The sequence below is a fragment of the Wolffia australiana genome, chromosome 10 (assembly GCF_029677425.1).
Source record: "Wolffia australiana isolate 7733 chromosome 10, ASM2967742v1".
NCBI classification, from domain to species: domain Eukaryota; kingdom Viridiplantae; phylum Streptophyta; class Magnoliopsida; order Alismatales; family Araceae; genus Wolffia; species Wolffia australiana.
This window is the reverse complement of record NC_135844.1, coordinates 12,740,581-12,764,103: the sequence shown is the minus strand read 5'-3', so window position 1 is coordinate 12,764,103 and position 23,523 is coordinate 12,740,581. Positions and strand designations below refer to the sequence as shown.

General features: G+C 42.9%; 1 protein-coding gene across 2 annotated transcripts in view; it reads left to right on the top strand.

Moving 5' to 3' along the window:
• Positions 1–23,523, top strand: part of ALG12 (homolog of asparagine-linked glycosylation 12) — a 32,523-nt gene that overhangs the window by 5,511 nt on the left and 3,489 nt on the right. For both annotated transcript variants that reach the window (XM_078581736.1, XM_078581735.1), the window contains exons 5-16: positions 6,703–6,789; positions 8,048–8,103; positions 8,210–8,327; positions 16,693–16,751; positions 16,972–17,043; positions 18,821–18,884; positions 18,962–19,065; positions 19,698–19,769; positions 22,456–22,542; positions 22,623–22,690; positions 23,056–23,124; positions 23,199–23,281. In XM_078581736.1, the coding sequence (XP_078437862.1) occupies positions 6,703–6,789; positions 8,048–8,103; positions 8,210–8,327; positions 16,693–16,751; positions 16,972–17,043; positions 18,821–18,884; positions 18,962–19,065; positions 19,698–19,769; positions 22,456–22,542; positions 22,623–22,690; positions 23,056–23,124; positions 23,199–23,281 (939 nt within the window). The remainder of the gene's footprint in view (positions 1–6,702; positions 6,790–8,047; positions 8,104–8,209; positions 8,328–16,692; positions 16,752–16,971; positions 17,044–18,820; positions 18,885–18,961; positions 19,066–19,697; positions 19,770–22,455; positions 22,543–22,622; positions 22,691–23,055; positions 23,125–23,198; positions 23,282–23,523) is intronic.

Below are 23,523 nucleotides of genomic sequence, written 5' to 3'. Positions count from 1 at the left end.
CTCTCTCGGCCCCTGGCCACGCGTCTGCCGACTGCGGAAGTCCCTTTATGGACTAAAGCAGTCTCCGCGCATGTGGTTCGGCCGGTTCTCCGCTGTTCTGAAAGCCGAAGGGTACACTCAGAGCAACGGAGATGCCACTTTGTTCTTCCGCCACCGTCCGACCGGGATCTCCATCCTTGCTGTGTATGTCGACGACATCCTCATCACGGGATCAGATGCTGCTGAAGCCGTTCGTCTTAGCACCGCCCTGGCCAAGGAATTTGAGATCAAGGCCCTTGGCCTTCTCCGATATTTCCTCGGCCTTGAGGTGGCATACTCCTCACGGGCCTCTTTGTTTCACAGCAGAAGTACGCCGTCGACTTGCTGACTTTGACAGGGATGACCGGGTGTGCGCCCGTGAGCACTCCTATCGACCCCAACGTCAAGTTGGGCAAGGGCGAGGACTCTCCTTTGACGAATGCTCACCGCTATCAGCAGTTGGTGGGCAAACTCCTCTACCTGACTCACACTCGGCCCGACATTGCATTTGCGGTCAACCTGCTCAGTCAGTTCATGCACTCACCGAGGGAGATCCACAGTCAAGCCGCCCACCGGGTACTTTCGTATCTCAAGGGCTGCCCGGGCAAGGGACTCCTCTTCCCTCATAGCTCGGACAAGACGGTGAAGGTGTACACCGATGCCGATTTTGCTGGCTCCGTTGTGGATTGTCGGTCTACCACGGGGTACTGCACGTTCGTTCTTGGCAGCCTCGTCAGCTGGAAAAGTAGCAAGCAGGACAAGGTGTCCCGCTCCAGTGCCGAGGCCGAATTTCGTGCTCTTGCTGATGGGGCAGCCGAGGGACAGTGGATCCACAACATCCTCGCCGATCTTCACGTGAAGTATGTGGGACCAATCCACTTCTTCTGTGACAACAAATCCACTATCGCCTTAGCCAAGAACCCCGGACAGCAAGGGCGCATCAAGCACATGGAGCGCAACCGCTATTTCTTCAAGGAACGTATGGACGAGGGGCTCTTCGACCTCGAATACGTCTCCTCTGCTGACCAGGCAGCGGATGTCCTCACCAAGGGACTGTCCCGGCCGCTGCTTCAACGTGCTGTATCCAAGCTCAATATGGACGACATCCATACTTCGCTGGGGTGTTAGTTAAGTGCTTATCCTCCTCTTGGGCCCTATTCTATAAGCCCTTTAGGAGCTCTTATTTCCTCTCACTCATAGGGTATAAATACCCTAATGTAAGCCACTTACTTCCTTATGTCAATCTATTCTCTCATTTCTCAACCTCCATCGACCCTTCTTCTCCTCCAAACTCTCTAGGGTTTGTCAGGAATACGTTTGTGAGTAAAAATGTATCTCTTTATTTGGTTGTTGCAAAACGGTTGGCAGAATTTGGGTTTGAATGTCATTGTAAATCAGATTGAGAGGTTCCAGAAGGATGATTGTGTGTACAAGAAAACAATGTCTACACATCCAAACAATGGCTTCAGCGGTATCAAATTGCTGTTAAAGCCCAAAGTTGAACAAACTCTCACAACAGCAGGATTAAGAAGAAGTATGTTATTATGTGACTTATACAGAGGATTGCTTCATACAATCGGCAACTTGCTCCTTAGTTTCAATAACTTGGATACATTCTTTTACAATTGCACTTTGGAGTCTGCCAGGAACTGTTGAGAGAATGACCTGAAACTGATCAAGAAGATGCAATATGCGTATTCTGGAAGTTGATTTGCGAGTACTTCCCTCCCGTTTCCCAATTGGGTACCTTCCAACAAGAAAAGACCTCCCTTTCTTCCCCACTAGGCATAATTATAAGTCTCATTTATTCTTCTGAATGAATGTACCATTCCCCCTTCCTCTGGTAGGTGATAGTCAGTTGTGTAACAATATTTCTGGAAATTTGCCTCCTCCTCAAGGTTGAAATCTGGAGACTGAGAATGTTTAGTTGCTTCTGATTTCTTAGTGACTTCAAACTGCATATAATTCTACCAGTGAATCAGTAGCTAATAGCCTTAAGGTGTTGAAGGTGGTGTCATAGGGTTCTGAATGGCGTCTCAATATCTCACCATCTTGAACTCTTCTATAAGTCTAGTAGGTGCGATGGTTTGTATATTAGGCCAAAGATTTTTCAAAGTTGAGAAACGTGGAAGACCATAGGTGTAAGAGTGAGCCACATGGCAGATCAAGCCTATAAGCTTGCGGCAGATCCAATATAGTACCTGAGTAATTCTGATGGAAAACATGAAGGATAGAAGACCAGGATCTATGTTGCAGACCGCATGAAATGCTAGGGGGTCTTAGAGGACACTGCTGAGGATGATTGTTGTTCTAGCTGTTTAGGGCTTCATGAGGAAGACTGAGAGAAAAATCTGCAACATTGATCCTGGTTCTTGTTCAATGTTAGTTTCTGGATCCATAAGTTCTCATTCATGGGTGTAAGACCTTATTTTTCAGTATTTTTTTTTGAAAAATTATTTAAGGCGGTCACCCTACAAAGCAGTAACCACCCAGAGTTACATGTGAAGATAGATAAAACTCTCCTCACAACCTGGCCAACCCTCCCTTATCTGATTACCCCTCTAACGAATCATGATGCCATGAGACCCTCGACCTCGCGGGCGAGCCTGTCCTTGGAGGCCTTACTCCCCCTAAATATTGCCTCATTGCGGTGTAGCCATATTGCCCAGAGCACTGTCATCGCTCGACCCCCCTCCTCCCTCCTCCTAGGGCCCCCTTGCCTTATCAACTCCCAAAAGACCCCCTCTGACATCACATTTTCCGCCAGTTGCGCTTGTGTGGACCAGATAATGGGCAAAGGGGCATGCGAAGAATAAATGGTTGCAATCTTCGTCACCATTTTTGCATAAAGTGCATGTCGCGGAGGTATCAGGATACTTCCTCCGGTGGAAGATGTGTGTCACCGGCCTCTTGTGCAGTAAGAGCCATCCAAAGATCTTAAGCTTTAGTGGAACCTTCGGGTGCCAAATGGCCTGACATGCCTGGATAGTTGGTTGATCCTCAGTTCCCTGGCATACCTTCATGTAGGCTTTCCGAACCAAAAAGGGAGGGCCTGTCCAAATCCATCCATCTTGTTTGCCATGTCTTGGCCGGCACTGAATTAAAACTTGTTGTATACCTAAGAAGTCCGCCACCCTTTGGTCTGACAGAGCACCATCTGCGCTCGGATTCCATATGTTGTTCCACCCATCATTCTGCCACTGTGTCATCGGGGCAACTGGCCAGCACATAGAGCCGAGGGAATGTCTCCCTCAAAGGGCCATCCAAGGACTATGGGTCTTGCCGAAAGCGAAATAGGGAGCCATCGCCAAGTATTGATTCTGGATCCCCTCTCATAATGAGTCGGATCCAGATCTATAAGTTTCAACTGCTAAAAAACAAAAAAATAAGTGTAGTTAAAGAAAAGCAATGATTAATCTGTAAAAGAAGATTTGATGACGAAGTATTTGCTAAAAAATTCAAATACATGTCTTCATGAAGTCCCAACAACCAACCCCCCCCCCCCTTCAAAGGACTATTACGATACTCCTGAGGCAGTTAAGGCAACACTGGAGAGTTGGGCGAGAGGATGAATAGATTCTTTTTTAGTTGAGTGTCTTGTGGAGTGAAAGTTGAAATAGGAATATGAATTAACTTGTAGCCCTGTCCTAATCAATTGAAATTTGGTATATTTTGATGTCTCATCTGGACTGAGAAACCTGTCGAAGCATGAGACTATGATGATGATACATCTCTACCCTGTGTGTACAAGAGGGTCAGACACACTCGGTCAACGTGAACTGCAAGGAAAGTCTAAATACATAGGCTATAAATAAAGAGGGTCGGGACTGAGATGGTATTCTTGATTTTGGTTATCAAGTATTGGCTGGAGAGTGGGAGCATCCCAATCCAGAGGGCAGAGATGTCGATCCAACTTCCTCTGAGTCTTGATTTCATCCTCTCTACTACCTTCTTCCTCCATATCTTCTAGCTCATCCATTTCCAATGTTGTATTGTTGTTCAGATTCTTGACTGCTATATCAGGAAGCTCTTACTGCAAAATCCAAGTATACTGCGTGTTTGGTTCATTATTCTTAATGAGGGAGGTATCAGATGATTACCCCCAGTGACTGGGAATAATGTGGGAGCGTCTGCCACTATGTTTCTTTCGTCCACAGAAACATACATAGAGACCGTAACCCAATAACTTGGTCAGCCGGTGGTAATAATTATCATGTGCTTGTCTTTGCCTCTGTTCTAAACCACACTTGTCAGTCCAAACATCTGTGATGATGCATGCGAAAATACCTGAACTTTTTGACTGCCAAATGGTGGAAAATATTCCCTTTTATCTGCCATTGCTACTTGGAGGAGAGTTCTGTATTATATTATTGGCTGCTAGTCATTTGTGTTGGAGGAGCTCTTCACCTATGTCACGGAATAAGGGGTCTGTTTCTGCAATTAACGGCCAATAAAGATCTGTTGTGGCTGGGCCATGAGCCACTGTTGTGGATGGGGCCAAGCTCTTCAACTGCTACATCAATCTGGGGTTTTCTTATGTTATTCTATTTTTTTATTTGCATCAAATGAATTCTCTGATTTTTGCTATTTATAATATGGCATTCTCAAAAATTTGACATATCATTACTGTTATGAAGTAGGCGTTTCACTCATGTGCTATTTATGACAGATCAAACTAGCTGTTGTACTCTCGTGTATATATATGTAGGTTACTTCCAAAGTATTGGAATGTGCTTCTGTTTATTTCTCTATTGGCTCCCATTCTCTGCTGTTCCCTTAAGGCAGGTGTGAATTTCCATTTCCATCGGTGACCTGAATGCAGCTCGACACCTACAACTTGGCCGTCACCAATATATTGTGATGAGATTATCTTATACTAACCATGGACCCAAAGCCATGTAATGTGTAATAGATTAACCTAGGGGAATAATAAAATTACTAACTCCTATAGTAGACTGCAAATGGACCCTCTGCAGGCCCTTTAGCAGCCCAGTAATGGTCCCTTAAGGACCATTACTGGCCCACTAAGAAACCTAGACTGGTTCCTTAGTGCAGGCCCTTTAGGGGCGGAGATATCAGGCCCATTAGTGGGCCTGATATTGTCTGGGCCTGTTCCAGACAGGCCCAGCATCCAACGGTTATTTTTATAACAGTTGGACAGGCCCTCCAACGGTCCCTTTTAAAAAGAGGACCGTTGGAAGCCTACTTGTAAAACAAGTAAGCTTACTTGTTTTACAAGTAAGCCCCCTAACTTTACTTTCTGAAGGACTTTTTTGATAAAAAAATATATGTATAAAAAGGGGAACTCTGGTGAAGCAAAGATGATCCTTTTGGCCCCAATCTTGTGCACTCTCTCTCTCTCTACTTTCTCTCTCCTCCGAATTTCCACAGTTCTACATGGTATCAGAGCAGGTCCCAACCTTGGCAGTAGCCTTTTTTCTTTTTTTTGAAATAAGGATAGGGGAGATCGCACAATGTCGGTGACCTTGGCAGTAGCCTTATTGGAACCATGATTTGAGGATGGGGATTGGATGCAACTGGCCTTCTTACATCTCAGCCTGCCGAGTGAGTCACTTGATGGTTGGGTGTGGCGGGGGCCTTCTTTTTTGGTGAAGGATGGCTATATGAAGATCAGAGGGAAAGGAATGGAGGATTCGACAGTCTGCAACACATGCTCCATGTTGATGAAACTAAAAACCCCTCTCATGGTGAGGCTCTTCAGCTGGTTGTGGAGGCGACGACGACTGGTTACACGAGTCTTGTGCAAAAGATGGTTCATAATGGCCTCCGCAGAGTGTCCCATGTGGCCCAGAGATGATGAAGACTGCTCCCACCTCTTCTTCGCATGTCATTTTGCCTGGGGAGTGTGGGCATTGCAGCAGATGCTAGGGGTGAATGTGTTCTCTGACGAGGCATTTTGGGCCTCAGTTAGGAATTGTAGATGCAGGAGCAAACTGGATTGGAGGGATACTCCTCGCAGTGCTCTGGGCAATATGGCTGCATCGTAACAAGTTGGTATTCAAGGGGAGGACGGCTTCTTTGGATAATGCCATTCAATACGTTAAGGGACTAATTTTTTTTGGTTTGGAGGGAGGTGAAAGGAAGACCATGATACAGTACAGTATCAAATGGTAAAGAAATCGGTAAATGGGACTTACAGTTGATTCCCGTGCCTAGCTCCTACTCAGAATAGAACTCTCGACTTTGTCTTCGTGCTTCCTGCAGCCACGAACCCCGGATGAAGCCCTGGCCGAATGCAGCTGCAGCTCCTCCGGAATAACTCGCTCCAAGAAAACCTCGAATCCTCCGTGGCCCTTCCTGTTTCCATCTCCTTTATTTATATTATTCTTTATTGCCTTCCTAAGCTAACAATCAAGAAGCCGGTAGTTATTTTGCCAGCTCAGCAGCTGGCCCACTATCTTTCTCTCCTCGTTTCTTTCTTCTTTCATACATTCTTATGGGGATCGTATCAGACCATTTTGGTCATTTTGTATGTGGATTTACCTGTCTTTATATTTAAATGGTATCAGATTGACCACCATTCCGGGTGGTCTTCCCTATTTTCTTCCAAAAAAACCAATATGTGATGATACAATTGATGGTTGCTTTGAAAAAAAAATATATCTATTACTTTTTTGTGATTTATGCATTTATTATAGTGTAATACATTACAGTTTTATACAGGTGCTCTTGTAGTATCATTCTTGACACTACCTGTATCATTCCTTCTGAAGCTCTTGCATCTCTCGAAGCTGTATGCTCTTATTTCTGGTAAACTCTACAAATTTTCTTTCTAAGTACTTTTTTCCAAGTTTAGCCCCCATGATTTGTTGTGATTTCTTGATTTTTTAAACTTCGGCGACAAGTATTTGTTCAATCGCCTTTTCCTATCTCTCTTGAGAAGATTGGGGAAAACTAAAAAGATTTAGATGTATTTTCTTAAAGCTGAATGTCTCCAATATATAATTGTTATTTGCCAATACCAGTTGCAGAAAATACAAAATAAAGGGATATAACTATAGTATCCATCCAGATCCAATAGGGAGAAACCCTACTAAGATGGTTGTGGCCTTCTGTGGAAAGGAAATTGATACGATCCAAGCCGGGTAATGTATTGAGAATGACGAGGGAGGAGGAGACCCTTGCTAGATGGACAACACCAAGGGGGACAAGAGCGGCGGAGTAGTGGCGGAGTGGACATCGCCGGAGGGGAAGAGACCCGACGGAGCGGACATCATCGAGTGAGATAGTAGCTACCAAAGGGGAATACAAGATTGTAACTTCATCTCCTGCCCTCCGATGAGGAGGGCTACATATTTTAAAGGGAAACAGAAGACACAAAGACGTAAATGCTCTTAGTGAGTTTACTGGAGGGAACAAATCATGACAGAAATAAAATAGAACCTGACGAATGCCTAAGCACATAGCTGAAAATGTTTACCAGTTATTGTTTTATTTTCTTAATATTACGTCCTAGTCAATAACATATGGCTTTTCAAGTGGAGTTATTTGGGCAGGATCTTGTTGCATCTAGCTAATCCTGAAAGGGAACCTGTTGCTTTAGATTTCTATGCATGGCAACTGTCACTTGAGGTTCAATTTTCAATGTGTAACGAATATCAGAGGGAAAAAACTGTTTTCTTTTTTGGATGATAGACACTAATGGTTCTAACTATTCTAGAAAAGTTGGCACGTAAATAGAGACTCATTTTTGTGGGTAGTTTCAGACTTTAACTTTGGGTCAAAGTTCTGGTACCTATTTCATTCCAATCTTAACCGTTATGAAAGTTTTAGAAAAAAATAAGGTTCTAATTCATTAGTCGCGGAGAAGCTATCGAATTAGACTCTTGTTATCAAATGAAACTGCAGTTTCCCTTTTGGTGTTCTTAACATTAAAAAGTTAGAGTTGCATTCCAGTTTATACTTCTCTCATGTGGAATATCCTTATCATTTTAGTCATCCTATCAATCTGATCGCTTGTTTCTTCCCAACCCAATAGATTATGACATCTTTACCTTTGTCTTTGTAGCACGTCTGGTGTTGGGTGGTATTCTTTTATCTACACTTAGATTCTTCCGCCTTCAGGTATGAAATCACGTGTGTTCATCCATCATATTTTCCTTTTTCATTTCAAAATTTGTTGGAAAACGAACTCTGCTTTTAATTTTCTCTCTAATTTTGGGTGGACCAGGTCAGACAGAAATTCGGCAATGTGGTGGAAGGATTCTTTGTTTTACTGACTTCAGTTCAATTTCATTTCCTCTTCTATTGTACCCGACCTCTTCCAAATGTGCTGGCTCTTAGTTTAGGTAATGATCTCATCAGAGAATGCCATTTATGAATTTTATTTTAATCACCATGCTGAACAAGGTTTCTCATTTGGAATGGGTTGATTGATTTGTTCATCAGAACGATTTAATTGTGTCTATTTTGGTTGAGGCTCTAGATGTCTTTCTTCCTTGTTTGGCCTCAAATACTGTTGGTTCTTTAATCTCGTTGATATCACTTTCGTTGACTTTTATGATATAGAGAGATGGAGATTGCTTCCTCTTAGCCTAGCGGCCTTTCTCAGTTCAAATCTGTTTCTCTAGAAATTTCCAATGACAAGAAGAACTTTATATGACTATCCATTCTAGATGGAGAGATTTAAAGAAATTATTTGAACTTGATTTCTAGTGTCTGTTCAGTTTCAAGTGTCTACTACTGTGCTAAAGCTATAGCTTATGGCAAATGTGCTATTTCTTACTTAGGCAGTACACTATTCTCTAACACTCCCCCACAACACCTGGCACTAGCCTACACATGGCCCAAACCCACCACCTGTTTTTTCTGGGATTCAAACAGGTAAACTTGGCCCCATGCCTTGTTAATATTCAAGTGCCCTGTTCTATGCCAATTTATATAGCTTATAGCAAAGGTGTTTCTTGTAAATTTAGCAGGTTTCTGTTTTCCAATAATGCCCAAAAGAGATCCAATAGGCTATTTCTCAGCCCAGTTCTTCTATATCACTTTGTACACTCCCATTTGCTTCTATATAAATAGGAAATAGACATATTTTCTTTCTCCACCTATACATACATGCTTCATCCTTCAGGAAAATTCACTTTGAAAATTTTGCCTCAATTCCTTGATTGCACCAAAGTGACAGTTGACATCCTATTTTTAAATATGTTCAACTCCTCAGGGAGAGATGGAAATTGTGGAAGCAAGGTAGAGAAACGAGATAACAGAGATGAGAGGGCAGTGTGCCACAGGGAACCCCACCGCCTGGGGGTCGGGCAGATGGAAAGAAGTGAACTACCAATTTCAATTTATTCACCGGCTCCTTAGACATTGATATGGATAGGAACCCTATGAGAGTGAAATAACCCCACTTCTAACAAAATGAGGACTATAGAAGGTTGTCTGTCTTACACCTCTTCTCTTGATGTACACCACTGATTAGATGTTGGATCAAGAAGAAGAAGATTGATTTGGGCCACCCAAGCACAGCTGGCAGTGAATGCGACATCGGAGGTCTTCTGGGAGTTCATATGGTGAGGTGGCCCAAGGAAGAGGGAAGAAGGGGGCCGAGCGATGACAGTGCTCTGGGCAATATGGATACTTGGATCTCCTTGTTGGGCCACCAGTTTTTACTGGGCCTTAAGAAATTACTAGCCAACCTTATGTCATCAGCTTGGCAATAACCATCAGATGTCCTTTCTGTATTTAAATGGGAACTATGATAGTGGTTTGAGACTAAGATAACCTTCAAGGGGGTATTGGGATTGTATCAGCTCCTCACCATTATTCTTATTCACAGGGGTTCATTGCCATTTTCAAACTTGCATGTTGATATTGCTACTGTAAGCATGACTCTATCCTTGATCATTGTGGTCAATTGTTAGAGTAATGATGCTTGGGTGCATTACTCCACAGTCAAAAGTTGGGTCATAAAGCCTACACCAGGAAAAACTAAAATCTCCAGGACTTCAAGAAGTAGATTCAAGTATTTAATTTGCTATATTAACAGCAATTCGAAGCTCAAATCTTTAGCTAGTCTGATGACGCTGATTCTATAAAAATAAATATATTAAATGCCCTCGTTTGAATCCAGTTACAGTTGAACTTAATTGATCAAATCTTCTTCTTCTAAATCTGATGAGATTATGTATTAGAAGAAAAAAATGAGAGAGGATCGTTTTTACCACCATTGGCCATAGATGTCGATCCGATGACGGTGCTGGAGTTGCTGAGGAGGGCCTTCAGGTTCTGGATCTCCAGCTGCATGGCGAGTTGGGAATCCTTCATCGTCTGCAGAGTGGAGGCAGATGCTCCCCCTTGTTGAGAATTTCCGTCATCTGATGCACCGGAGGCCATGTGTGGTAAAAACGATCCTCTCTCATTTTTTTCTTCTAATACCTGCATAGATCCTGTCTGGATATTAGATTCCGGTGCAACGGATCATATGACCAATCAGAGAACTCTGTTTTCGTCATATGAACCCATTGCCTCCGGAAAACATATCCAGACAGCCGACGGGACATTACTTCCCGTTCTTGGCTTTGGGTCCATGGTTAGTATAAGATAATCTCATCAAAATCTGGGAACATGTTGATAAAACCCGAAGAGGGAATCCATCTGAGATCAAGAAGATAGGGAAAGAAGGTGGGACAGAGACAAGAGAAGAAGCTAGATCAATAATTGCTAATTACTGTAATCGCCATCTCCCTGTCAAGCAGGTATGTCTCCTAGATTCCAAGAACACTTTCATATGTTCATCAGTGGTCAGTCGAGGTACATCTATGGGTATCTATTCGCTTTTCAAGTCAGGATACAGAAATATAGCTTTTTTCTACTCCGAGAGCTAAATGGGTCTCTCAAATGCCTTTTTGGCCCTCCATTTATATGTCCTCAGTGGAACTTATCAGATTCGAAGGAGACTTTTCCCTCTCCTGCTATATTCAAGGAGTCCTGCAGATATTTTGTCCTTTGTCAGCTAGGGTTTGGATACGACAAAGTATATGTTTCCTAAAGGTCAGGGTTGGTTTTTATACCAGTGCCTTTAGAACAGGCTTAAGCCCAATGACTATGTGAATTATTTTCCTCATGGGAAATATGTTCTGTTGGGTGATGTGAAAACCTACTCAAGTGATTTTATTTCTCATGTGGGAATAAATCGCTTGAGCCTCTAGAAAAAGAAAGAACATGGGACACTAATAGATGTGGTCCTGCTACACAAATATAAGATAACGCCTGAGCCACTTTTAGTACGTGAACCACTAACACATGATTGAGGGTGAAGAAGCTCTAAAGGGAAATGGAACTTTGAGGAGAGAGAAGACAAAAGTGATAAATAATTCTCCTTATTTAGTCTCTTGCATGAAGATACATATATAGGGGAGATACAAGGAAGGAAAAGAAAAAAGGACATAAAAGTAAGGAGGAAAGAGCATATAAAGCAATGTCATTCAACAGTCCCCCTCAAACTGGTGAGTGGATGTTATCCATTCCCACTTTTGCCGCATAATTCTCGAAAACGTGGGGCAGATAGTCCTTTGGTGAGAATATCAGCTCGTTGATGGGCGGATGGAACATATGAAAGGCAAAAGCGTCCTGTCTCCAGCTTTTCCTTTATAAAGTGTCGATCAACTTCAACATGTTTAGTGTGATCGTGTTGCACTGGATCATGGGCGATGCTGATAGCCGACTTATTATCACAAAACATTTGAGTTGGTTGAGGACACGATAGTTTCAGCTCTGTAAGAAGATTAGTGATCCATAATGCCTCGCAGAGACCTTGTGCCAGGGCACGAAATTCAGCTTCAGCACTGGATCGAGAGACGACAGATTGCTTCTTACTGTGCCATGTAATAAGATTGCCACCAAGAAAAGTACAGTAGCCCGTTGTTGAGCGACGATCAACGTGAGAACCAGCATAATCAGTGTCTGTGTAGACATCCAGTTGAAGACCGCCTTTACGCTTGAACTGAAGGCCAAGGCCAACAGTACCTTTTAGATAGCGAAGTACACGGTTGACAGCATGCATATGACACACCTTCGGAGAGTGCATAAATTGACTCAATACGCCCACGGTATAAGCAATATCAGGGCGAGTGTGAGTGAGATATATCAGTTTACCCACTAATCTTTGGTACCTTCCTTGATCAACAGCCTCCTCATGCTCTGCCAGGGATAATCGATGGTTTGCTTCAACAGGAGTAGATAGAGGTTGTGAGTCTTCCTTACAAAGTTCTTGAAGAAGATCAACAACATATTTCCGCTGGCAAAGGAAAATGCCAGCTGCAGAATATGCCACTTCAATTCCAAGGAAGTAGCGAAATAAGCCAAGATGTTTAATATCAAATTCCCCGACAAGATGAGATGCCAATTTTGCCGCTGCCTGCGAATCATTCCCTGTAATAATAATGTCATCCACGTACACAAGAAGTAGGGTGACTCCCCCGGACGTGGAATGACGGTAGAAAAGGGTATGGTCACCATTGCACTGGGAGTAGCCAAATAATTTCATCGAGTGTGTGAAGCGACCAAACCAAGCGTGAGGAGACTGCTTTAAGCCATAAAGAGATTTCTTGAGGCAACATACCAAGGGAAGCGAAGAAGAAGGAGCCGCATAACCGGGAGGCAAGGCAATATAAACCTCTTCATGGAGATCACCATGAAGAAAGGCATTTTTGACGTCAAACTGTTGAAGAGGCCAGGCATGATGAGCCGCAAGAGCGATAAGAAGTCGCACAGTATTCATTTTTGCAACCGGAGCAAACGTCTCCAGATAGTCGGCACCAAATTGTTGAGTATAGCCTTTAGCTACAAGACGGGCTTTATACCGTTCAAGGGAGCCATCAGACTGGTGTTTGACAGTATAGACCCACCGACAGCCAACTAAGTGTTTCCCCGAAGGTAACGGAACAAGATCCCATGTCTGATTTTTATCCAAGGCAGCCAACTCCTCTTCCATAGCACGTCGCCATTCAGAGGAAACCAATGCTTCAGCCACAGTCTTTGGTATGACAATAGAATCAAGTCAGGTGAGAAGGGCACGGTAAGACGGGGAGAGGCGATGGGAGGAAAGGTAATTTGCCAAAGGGTATAAGGGGGTGGAAGTGCAGGAGCGAGGGGCCTTCCGGAGGGCAATAGGGAGGTCGTCATTAGATGGAGGCGGGTGGGGTGGTGTAGGTTGTGGTGTGGAGACAGTTATAGTAGGGTGTGGACGGCGATGATATGTGGTCCCATCGAATTTTTGTGGGGGAGCCAAGGAGGGCGGAACGGATGAAGGACAAGCAGGGGACGGAGACAGCAATGGAGACGTAAGTGGAGCCAGGAAATTGAGGGACTCATCAAGTGAAGTAGAAGAGGAAGGAGTGGACGATGATTCAAAGGGATAAAATGGAGTGGACTCGTCAAATGTGACATCTTTACTGACAATGAAGCGGTGAGTAGAGGGGTGGTAGCATTTTTAACCCTTTTCGTGAGAAGAGTAACCCACAAAGACACATCGGAGTGCTTTAGCATCAAGTTTGTCTCGAGAAGGATGATGGTTAGTTACGTAGCAGATGCAACCGAAGACACGGGGAGTGAGATTAGTTTTCAAGGAAACCATGGGATAAGCCTGATGGAGAGCGTCAAGAGGGGAAAGATGGGAGAGAACTCAGGAGGGAAGGCGGTTGATGAGATGGATTGCGGTGAGAGAGGCTTCCCCCCAGAAATATTTGGGCATGTTCATGTGAAGAAGAAGAGAGCGTGTGGTGTCAAAGATGTGACAAAACTTGCGTTCTGCCAGGCCATTTTGTTGGGGTGTGTATGGACAGGATGTTTCATGAACAATGTCGTGAGATGTGAAGAAGGTAGAGATGGCGGAGTTGACCTAATCACGGGCATTATCGGAGCAGAAGCGTTTGAGGGAGGTAGCAAACTGATTTTGGATAAGGGAATAGAATGAAATTATAGTTTGGGAGAGGTCTGATTTGTACTTTAGGAGATAGGCCCATGTAACGCGGGTAAAATCATCGACAAAGATCACTAACCATCGGGCGCCCGACGCACTATGAACTGGAGCAGGTCCCCATATATCACTATGAATGCGAGAGAAAGGGGAGGTGGAACGAGAAGAGGGATCAGAAAGAGGATATGTTGTCCGAGTATGTTTAGCTAACCGACATGGTTCACAAACAAACCCTTCCACAGGACGTCCATGAAACAAACGAGGGAACATGAATTTCAAAGTAGAGAAGGAAGGATGTCCCAAGCGACGGTGAAGAAGCCAAAGAGGGTCCGGTGCCGCAGTGGAGAGAGCCATGCCGAGAGCAGGGGCCAAAGGTGAGATGGATGGAGAACGGTGAAGGATGTAAAGGCCCCCTCGTTCCTCAGCAAGTGTAGTCATCTGCCCCGACACCTTATCACGATAGAAGCAAGAATTGGGGGTAAAAAATACGTCTTGACCAAGGTTTTAAACGAGGTGATGGAGGGAGAGGAGACTCAGGGTGAGACGTGGAACATGAAGAACATGGGTGAGAGTGAGATGGGGGGAGATTTGGACAGATCCCACACCGGCCACGGGAAGGAAGTCTCCGGAGGCAGTGCTAATTGTATGAGAGCTAGGAGAGGGGGCGTAGGTAAGGAAACATTGGGATATATGAGTCATATGGGCTGTGGCACCTGAGTCAACTATCCATTGCATAGTGGAAGAGTAGAAAGGTGTACCTTGATGAACGAGGGAGGTAGAGTCCATCAATTTTGACTGTAGAAGCTGTCGGAGTTGGTCAATTTCATCACGTCGAAGCTGGTCTCCTAATGAAGATGTGGCTTCTGCAATTGGTTGAGGTGGCTCAGGAAGAGACACAGGAGTAGTCATGGATGGCCCGCCGGGAGACGGAATATGAGTCATCAAGTGGCTTTGATGAGCATTTTTCCTCTGTAACTTGTAGCAAGTCTCCTTGGTATGACCTCCTTTCTTGCAATAGTTGCAGACAAGAGAAGAATCAATATGTGCACCGTGTCCTGTGGTTGCCACTTTTGATGCCGTGGGGTGCATGTGAGGTGGCTTCATAGTAAGAGAGGGCATATGAGGTAACACACCCCGAGCAGATGTAGGTCGTGGGTTTCCCAGCTGCTGAACCGCCATCACAGAAACAGGCTCAAAGTGGAATATTCCAAGACGAGTTTCCCCCATCTGAACGGCCACAAGGGCTTCTTTCGAGGTAGGGACCTTCTCGCAGTGAAGAAGTTGCCCATGCAAAGACTCGTACTCTGGATTCAATCGCATGAGGAATTTAAACACTCGGAGTTGGAGAACATACCCACAATCAACTGAGTGAGGGTCGGGTGGCATGTAGTGGTCCAACTCAGCCCAGAGAGATGGCAATTCCAGGTGGTAAGTTCGAACAGATCGTTGCCCCTGGACCAAATTAGTGGAGCGAGTCACAAGTTCATAGATAACCACCAGATTATTTCGCTTTGAGTGAGATTCTTGAATCAATTACTTGATGTCAACAGAGCCCAATCCATCACGCCTGTTCTCTTTATTTCTTGGCTGCTATCAAAGTTTATTGATTTCATCGCATCTATAATATGGCCTCTACAGACTCCTTATTTAGTCTCTTGCGTGAAGATACATATATAGGGGAGATACAAGGAAGGAAAAGAAAAAAGGACATAAAAGTACGTAAGGAGGAAAGAGGATATAAAGCAATGTCATTCAACAGAGGGAAAGAAGATAGAACAGAGAGGAGGGATAAAGGAAAGACAGAGTGTCTGACTTACAAGACTACATCACATGCGAAATTAATCGTCATGGAGCCTATCTACTGACCCGGACGGGCATTAGGGGCATCTGGAGGCTAACTGCTAATAACTGTTTGATATGATCCGCCAGCGAGTTTACACTTGGAGGCCCCGACAGCAGGCCATGAAGCCCAACCAGGCCCAGCCCACTACGAATCCTATTTAAGCCAGGCTATGATTGGGGAAAAGCAGGAATTAAGTGCTAATTGTGAGCCTCTCTTTCTCTCTCTCTCGTTATCTTCATCACCCCTCTCTTCCGAGTTGTGATTCTGTCTCCTTATTGCCAGCAGAACGACATCGTCCTCCTGCGGCCACAACCTTCTTCGACGTTCCTTCGTCTCCCTCCTTTCCCTTCCCGTTTCTTCCATCCTTGACCCACGGGAACTTCTATCTTCTCATTTCTCTCTTCCTCGTCGCTCTTTCTGTTCTCTCAGTGAAAGACATTTAAAATATAGAATTGGTTTATTGCAATTGGAGATTATTTTGTGAAGTCCAAGCGTTGATCTTGGTCAGGACCATCTGGGATTTTATCACTGTTACAGTATCCTTTGTAAAAAAATTTAAAAGAACTACTTCTTAAGATGGAAGTAGAAAACAAATAAAGGTAGAATAGTAAAAAATATCATAAAATTGAACTTGAATATGCTTCAATTGTGTAGTATGGTAAGGAGGTTTTCAAGGAAAATTCTACTTCAACGTTTTCTCTTTTTTTTAAGCATCGTATAATGACTAAGCAACCATTAACACTTATTTTTATGCATGATATCCACGCACATTATTCTTTAGCTACGACTGATATCTCGGGCCAATTGATAGTGACTTGTTTGTTGTGATGTATAAACCATCAATAAATGATTCATTGTAGCTCTAATTTGTGTTCTTCTTTTCGGACAGTTATCTTAGCATATGCATTTTGGCTGAAAGGAAGCTTCTTGGCCGCCTTGAGATGTCTGGTACTTTAACTTGTTGCCTGTGCTACTTGTTCTTGAATCCTCGTTCTCTTTGTTTATTGGATTCCATTGGTTAAAGTTTACCAAAATGAATCATTGGTTAAATTTTTTTCTCAAATCTTGTTTAATTCTCATTTAGCGTCATATAAATCTTTGTTTCGGACATTTTTTTTTTAAATTCTTCAACAATCCTTCATGGTGTGGTCTGTTTGGACTCCTACAGACTTTTGCCACTGTGGTGTTTCGATGTGATATTTTGCTCCTTCTTGGTCCCATTGGCCTTGGACTTCTATTGGTACGCATCCTGAACGGTTGTATTATTCTTTATTGAGAAGTGTTACTTTGGATTCAATATATCATTTTTTGTCTTGAAGGTTTGACAATCAAGTTGGTTGAAACAGTAAAATGAAAATTTCTCCTTGATCTATCACCACATTTTCCTCCTCTACTTCCAGATTTCAATGGTGATTTGTAAATGCTATATAGCTCCTATCCTACTAGTAAATGGCTATGCAGGAATCCAATCCAACAAAAGGAAGTTGGGTTTGTGGACAGATGTTATGAACTCTGGGCAGAAAACAGTATGAAACCTCTTCCAGCCGTCCATTCTGTCATTGGTTTTTGTTCCTTTAATTCATTTTACAGTTGTCCTCCATCTGTTCTCTCATGAATCCCAATCTAGATCCATAGATGAAAAATGGACGAAATCACAGGCCCTGCGATGGATGACTGAACGGTATTCTGTTCGGTCCGTCCCAAAAGGTTGTCCTTTATTCATCTACAAACCCTAACGCTGGGCTGCAGGTTTGGTTCCTCCAGTATCCAGCCTGGAAATGGTTTAACTTTTTTCATAGCTCTAGTGATTATTAAATCTATCCTGTGGGCATCGCAGCAGACTCCAGGGTTGAATATTTCCTCTGACAAGGCTTTTTGGGTCTCAGTCACGAGGGGTAGACACAAGAGCAGGCTCGAATGGGAGAGAATACTCGCAGTGCTCTGGGCGTTATGGCTGCACCGAAACAAGGTGGTGTCCAAGGGAAGGACGGCTTCAGTAGAGAACGTCAGGCACGACGTTGAGGCGCTCATATCTTTTTGGGTTGTAGAAGGATGAAAAGTAGACCGGTCATATCTGTATATGATGCGTACATAAATTCTGAATTTTAGTAGTACAAGGTGGGCCACCGGTTTCGGGTGGTCTGCCCTATTTTCTTCAAAAAAATGTATCCTATGAGTTATATAATTGGTGACTCCCTCTAAACATAAGAACAGCTAAGAATTATTCAAAGAATCGTTCTGTCATGGAACACCAATCTTGGTCTTTATTCACTTCTTTTAGCAGCACATAAAATCTATGTTCGTCAAAACTCATTTCCATCTGTTCTACATTTTCCAATTAATAACCGCAGATAAGCCATGTCAATGAATAACCACAGAAAAAATTGTATGAGTGAAATTAAAGGAGTGATGGGTTTGGTCTATGATGAATTGATCACAGTGCTCGTACAATTTTTTCATTTCAATTGATTTTTCTGTGCTAGTGACAAATATATTATATGCTTATTTATATTTTTATAAACGAGATGTTCATTTAGTTTGTATAATACTAAATGCTTTTGTGGACAACCTATGTTCTTAGACATTTTGGTACACATCAAGGTGGAATACTTTTTTTTTCTTTATGGTCAAGTGAAGCGACTGGATTTGAAGCAATGAATATCCAAATCATTTGAGTTATGCCAACATGATTATGATTTCTCTTAGCTGGCGATGGTCACAGAGCAGAACTTGTTGAAAAAAATACATTTTTGAGGTTATAGAGCGGATATAATGAATATATTCTGTATGTCTAATATGTCCAATGGAAACTCACGTATGCACTCACTCGTGTTACTAAGTAATCCAGAGCCTTAGAAAATTCCATTTGAGCTGGACATAAGAATGTCTAATGACCCACCACAGTTAGCTTTTGCTCATTTATATTGTTCTACGAATATTCTGGGAACTCATTCCTTTTCATTAATTCCCAATTTACAGTTTTTGAAATATTTTTTTCTTCTGCCTATTGTTGTCAGAGGAGATCGATTTCATTTACCGAATCAGTGAAATGCTGCGTCAGTGCGGCCATCTTGTGCATAGGTTTGCTAGTTCTTCTTTGACTCCCATAAAATCTACTTATAATCTTTATGCTGATTGTCCTTTTCCGTATGCTGTAGGCTTAACATTTATTGTTGACTCAATTATGTGGCGGAGAATACTGTGGCCAGAGTTGGAAGTCTTCTGGTTCAATACCATTTTGAATCGAAGTTCTGAATGGGGTGTATCCTTATGTAATTATCTATTTAAAAGAATGATTTTCTTATTCTGAAACCAAGAATGGTAGAACTATTCCTGTATGATTTCCTTACTGTATCTTTAAAAGAAATATTTTCTTACTGTCCGTGGTAGAAGGGGGATTATTATACTTTTCCTTTAGTAGGGTTTGTAGTTAATAGGGATAGCGACCGTCTCTAGTTTATTTGAGTTTGGCATTTCTCTCTTCCGTCCGTCCAATTGCCCTGATTTACTATCTCCTTTAATTCTTCTCACTTTCATCTTTTCATCTTGAATTTGACAACATATCAGTTGAAAGTATTGGATCCAACTAGAAATTGGGAATTAGTTGAAGTTTTTAGCAAAAAAACTGTTTCAGTTACATTCTTTTCTTGTTCTGTTCTTTGGACAAAAGGAACTACAAGGATTTCCTGATCTTTCTGAGGGTATTTTTAAGTTCAATTTAGCTTGGGATTTCAGAGTTGCATTTGGTGTATACCATGAGGTTGGAATTTCACCATAATTTTTATTAACGTTAATGTACTCTAATTGGAATGAGTTTTTAATTATGAATTTATGGTCCTCAGTGTGGTCCGATTTTTTCTCTTATTTTTTGCTTGCTCCTTTGACATCTTATAGACACATTCGTTTCATTGGTACTTCACTTCAGCTCTCCCACGTGCACTGCTTGTAGCTTACCCTCTTTCCCTGGTAAGGACAACATATGAACATGGTCCTAATCCTTCCTCAGAAGTCATAAAAAACGTCTGCCTTCAAAAATGTCTAAAAAAAATATATGTTTTCATATAAATTTCAGCATCACTAATTGTGCAAAAACCATATGACTAAGCTGTATTAAACTCAAAGACGTTCAGAGCTATGGTCAAATGTGGGGGACTTCATTATTTCTTGCCGGACCTTTTATTTTCTGTGCGCATGAAAAACTAATACACCTCTGGTGTTGAGTTAGCTGTCTGGAGAGCTTCATTCCGCTCAAATGTTTACATCTTATGACAAATGAGCATCAGTATGTGGCATCTTAACGATCCCATGAGAAATGCCTTCTGGAGAGAATACTGATGTCTTTTGAGGCTGAAGGAAAGGAGGTTTATGGAGTTTTTTGAAGCCAACTTATGCAATATGGATCACCTTCCTCACATCCTCATTTCTATGATGTTTTGGTGGAACATTTCTTCCTTCCACCCACAAAGAGGAGTCAGGCAGGGATGTCCGTTAGCACCGTTGCTTTTTGTTCTTGCAGTGGACACCTTGGCCACCTGCACACTTAAAGCTTGCGAGCAGGGCCTACTACGGGGTTTTCAGACGGCGAGCTATTCAGAGGGAATCCCGCTCCTGCAATATGCGGATGACACCACTTTCTTCATTGAGGGCTCGATGAGAGAAGCTTGTATTTTATCCGCATTGCTTGAGCTATTTGCGGACTTCTCGGGGCTACAACTTTATCGAGCCAAGCCGGCCTTTGTGGGTTTCGGACTTTCTTCAGAGGAAAAGGCACAGTGTGCAAGAGCTTTAGGCACACCTCAAGGCTCGCTCCCGATGGGCTAGTTGGGTCTTCCGTTGACAGGGAGACGCATCCTAGCAGCAGAGTGGCATCCGGTAGTCGAAAGAGTGGAAAGGAGGCTCGAAGGTTGGCAGAACAAGACACTGTCAAAAGGGGGTCGTTTGGTGCTACTATGGTCGGTCCTGTCAGCAATCCCGTTATTCTACTTGTCAATATTCAAAATGCCAGAAGTAGTGGTAATCAGATTGGAGGGGCCTATGAGAGGGTTCTTTTGGGGAGGCACTAGAGAGGAAGGGGGCAGGGGAGTGCCTCTTGTGGCGTGGGAGGTATTGTGTAGACCTACGAAGCAGGGAGGGCTGGCGATCCTTCATTTGGAATCAATGAATCTGGCATTGTTGGCCAAATGGGTGGAACGGATTATGAAGTCAACAGAGGGCCTAGTTTTCAATGTCCTGAGAGATAGATATGGCTCTGAGATAGGTTGGGAGAGGCGTTGGGCTCGTGTCAGGGGAGAATCCCCCTTTTGGAGCGGTCTACGCCAAGCGATACCTCACGTGCGGGAGTTCTTTGAGCCCAAATTGGGGGATGGGGCAAGGTTCCATTTTTGGACTGATAATTGGTCTAACCAAGGCACCATGAAGTTAAAGTTCCCCAGACTATTTGCACTAGCGAGACACCCAAAGGCCAAAGTCAGTGAGTGTTGGGACGAGGCTTGGGTCCCTATATTGACAAGAGCTTTATCAGAGCCACTTCTACCACTCAGCCCCTCAACTGAAAGTGGAGAAGGTTGGACGTGGCGGGGTTCGTCTTTCTCAGTGAAAGAAGCATATTTGAAGATTAGAGGAGAAGCGAGGGACGACGTGACCATCAATAGGACATGCCATAGGTTGATGAAGCTCAAAGTTCCACTGAAAGTGCGACTTTTCAGCTGGTTATTGCGGAGGCAGAGACTGATCACATGGGTCTATCGGCGGAGATGGGCCCCCATGGATCCCGTTGACTGTCCTATGTGTGCTAGGGGAGAGGACTGCTCACACCTATTCTTCACGTGTCACTTCGGCCAGAGAGTCTGGGCATCGCAACAGGTACCGGAGGTGAATGTCTCCTCGGATGAGGCCTTTTGGACTTCAGTCATAGAAGGAAGACACAGAAGCAGAGTGGAATGGGGGCGGCTACTCGCAGTGCTCTGGGCGATACGGCTACATCGGAATGAAGTGGTGTTTAAAGGAAAGGCAGCTTCGGTAGTGGACGTTATTCATGCCGTAGAGGCACTCGTGTATTTTTGGGTTGGAAGGGGAGGATAGTCCTTTTTTTTCGGGTTTGTACAAAACATTTACAATTTAATGATAGCGGGTTGGCCCCCGGTTCCGGGTGGCCTTCCATATTTTCTTCAAAAAAAAAATTTCTTCCTTCACTCATTGAGCTGATATCAATGTAAACAAAGAGAGAAATGAATTGAATGCTGATCAATATCATCTCCCTCATGGAAGCGAAGGGAGATTATTTTCAGTTGATAAGTTCCCCGGGCCCAGAACTTCCGAGCCCTGCTGCACTGCAGTAGTCTGACAAATCAATCAAGTCCTTTCTTTATTGTGTTTCCTTCAATTATAGTCCTTTCTGACCAAGTGATTATTAATTATGTGATCTCTTATCCTGTGTAACGTATCCTATACTTTGATCAGGTCTATACAGTTACCTCATGCATGCCAGTCAGAAATTTTGCTCCATGTTATTCGCCTTTCTTCATTTCTTGCCCTTGATGGAAAAATTTAATCTATTTTCTTGTAGGATGTATGAAGTAAACTTGGTTTATTTGTATTTTCTTCCAAAGCCTTTGTTTAATCCACTAAATAACTTTATTTCTGAGATTTACAGCTTGGGATCCTCTTTGATAGAAGAATTTGGGAATTCTTCTTTCCAGTATTCTCATTTGTTGTCCTCTATTCTAAACTTGCTCACAAGGTTTGATTTCTTTAGTGTTTCTATTTTCTTTGATTTTCTAGAATATAGTTTGAGATAAATGGGGGACTTATCTTCTTCAGGAGCTTCGTTTCATTTTTGGAGCTATTCCTGTTTTTAACTTGTGCGCGGCAATTGCGGCTAGCAGACTGTTAGTCCCAGAAAGCTTCAGCTTTTATTTTTCTAAATAGCATCAACGCACTGCATGTTGGGTGTTCCCGTTCATAGATGAAGGGATAATCTCATAGCAACAAAAGAAAGAAAATTTGAAAAGAAAAAAATTATAAATTAGAAAAAAATAAAGGAAAAGGTCTCATTGCATTAATGAGATTTTAATGATGGATCCATAACCTTTGGGAAATAAACCAACATGTTTACTTTTTTAACATGATAGCAATGAAAAGATGTTGCGAAAGAAACTGATCAACTTATCCCAAGAGCAGAGTAATCTTTTCTCAGCTGAATTTGTCGGTTTACATTGGAGAGTTATATTAAAACCACATTTCTGATTTGCAGATACAATAACCGAAAAAAGAATGGATGGAGATGGCTTTACATCATAATGCTTGGGTCTATTCTAGCCAGGTTTGACCACTGGCGGATAAACCCTTTTGGAGAGCTGATTGGCTTCACGTTGTTCTTTCCTTTTTCCACTGCAGTCTAGGGTTCAGCATCATAATATATATGGCATCGTTCAACAATTATCCCAGTGCCAATGCTTTACGAGCTTTGCATCGTATGGGTATGTCTGACTTCTTAATTTTTATGTTCCTTGTTTTTGTCTTCCACCAATGCGACTCTAAGTAGGTATGATACATAATGATGAATTTTCAGCTTAGAAAATGTTGGGTTGATAAGTTAAATTTAACTTATCGATCCCAGAGTTTTGTATTAGTGGAACATCTGATAGGATTGGTTGGGATCCTGTTGATCAGAAGAAGTTCATTTCCTTATGTCTGTTAGGTGTTGTAAATGGTCCACGCA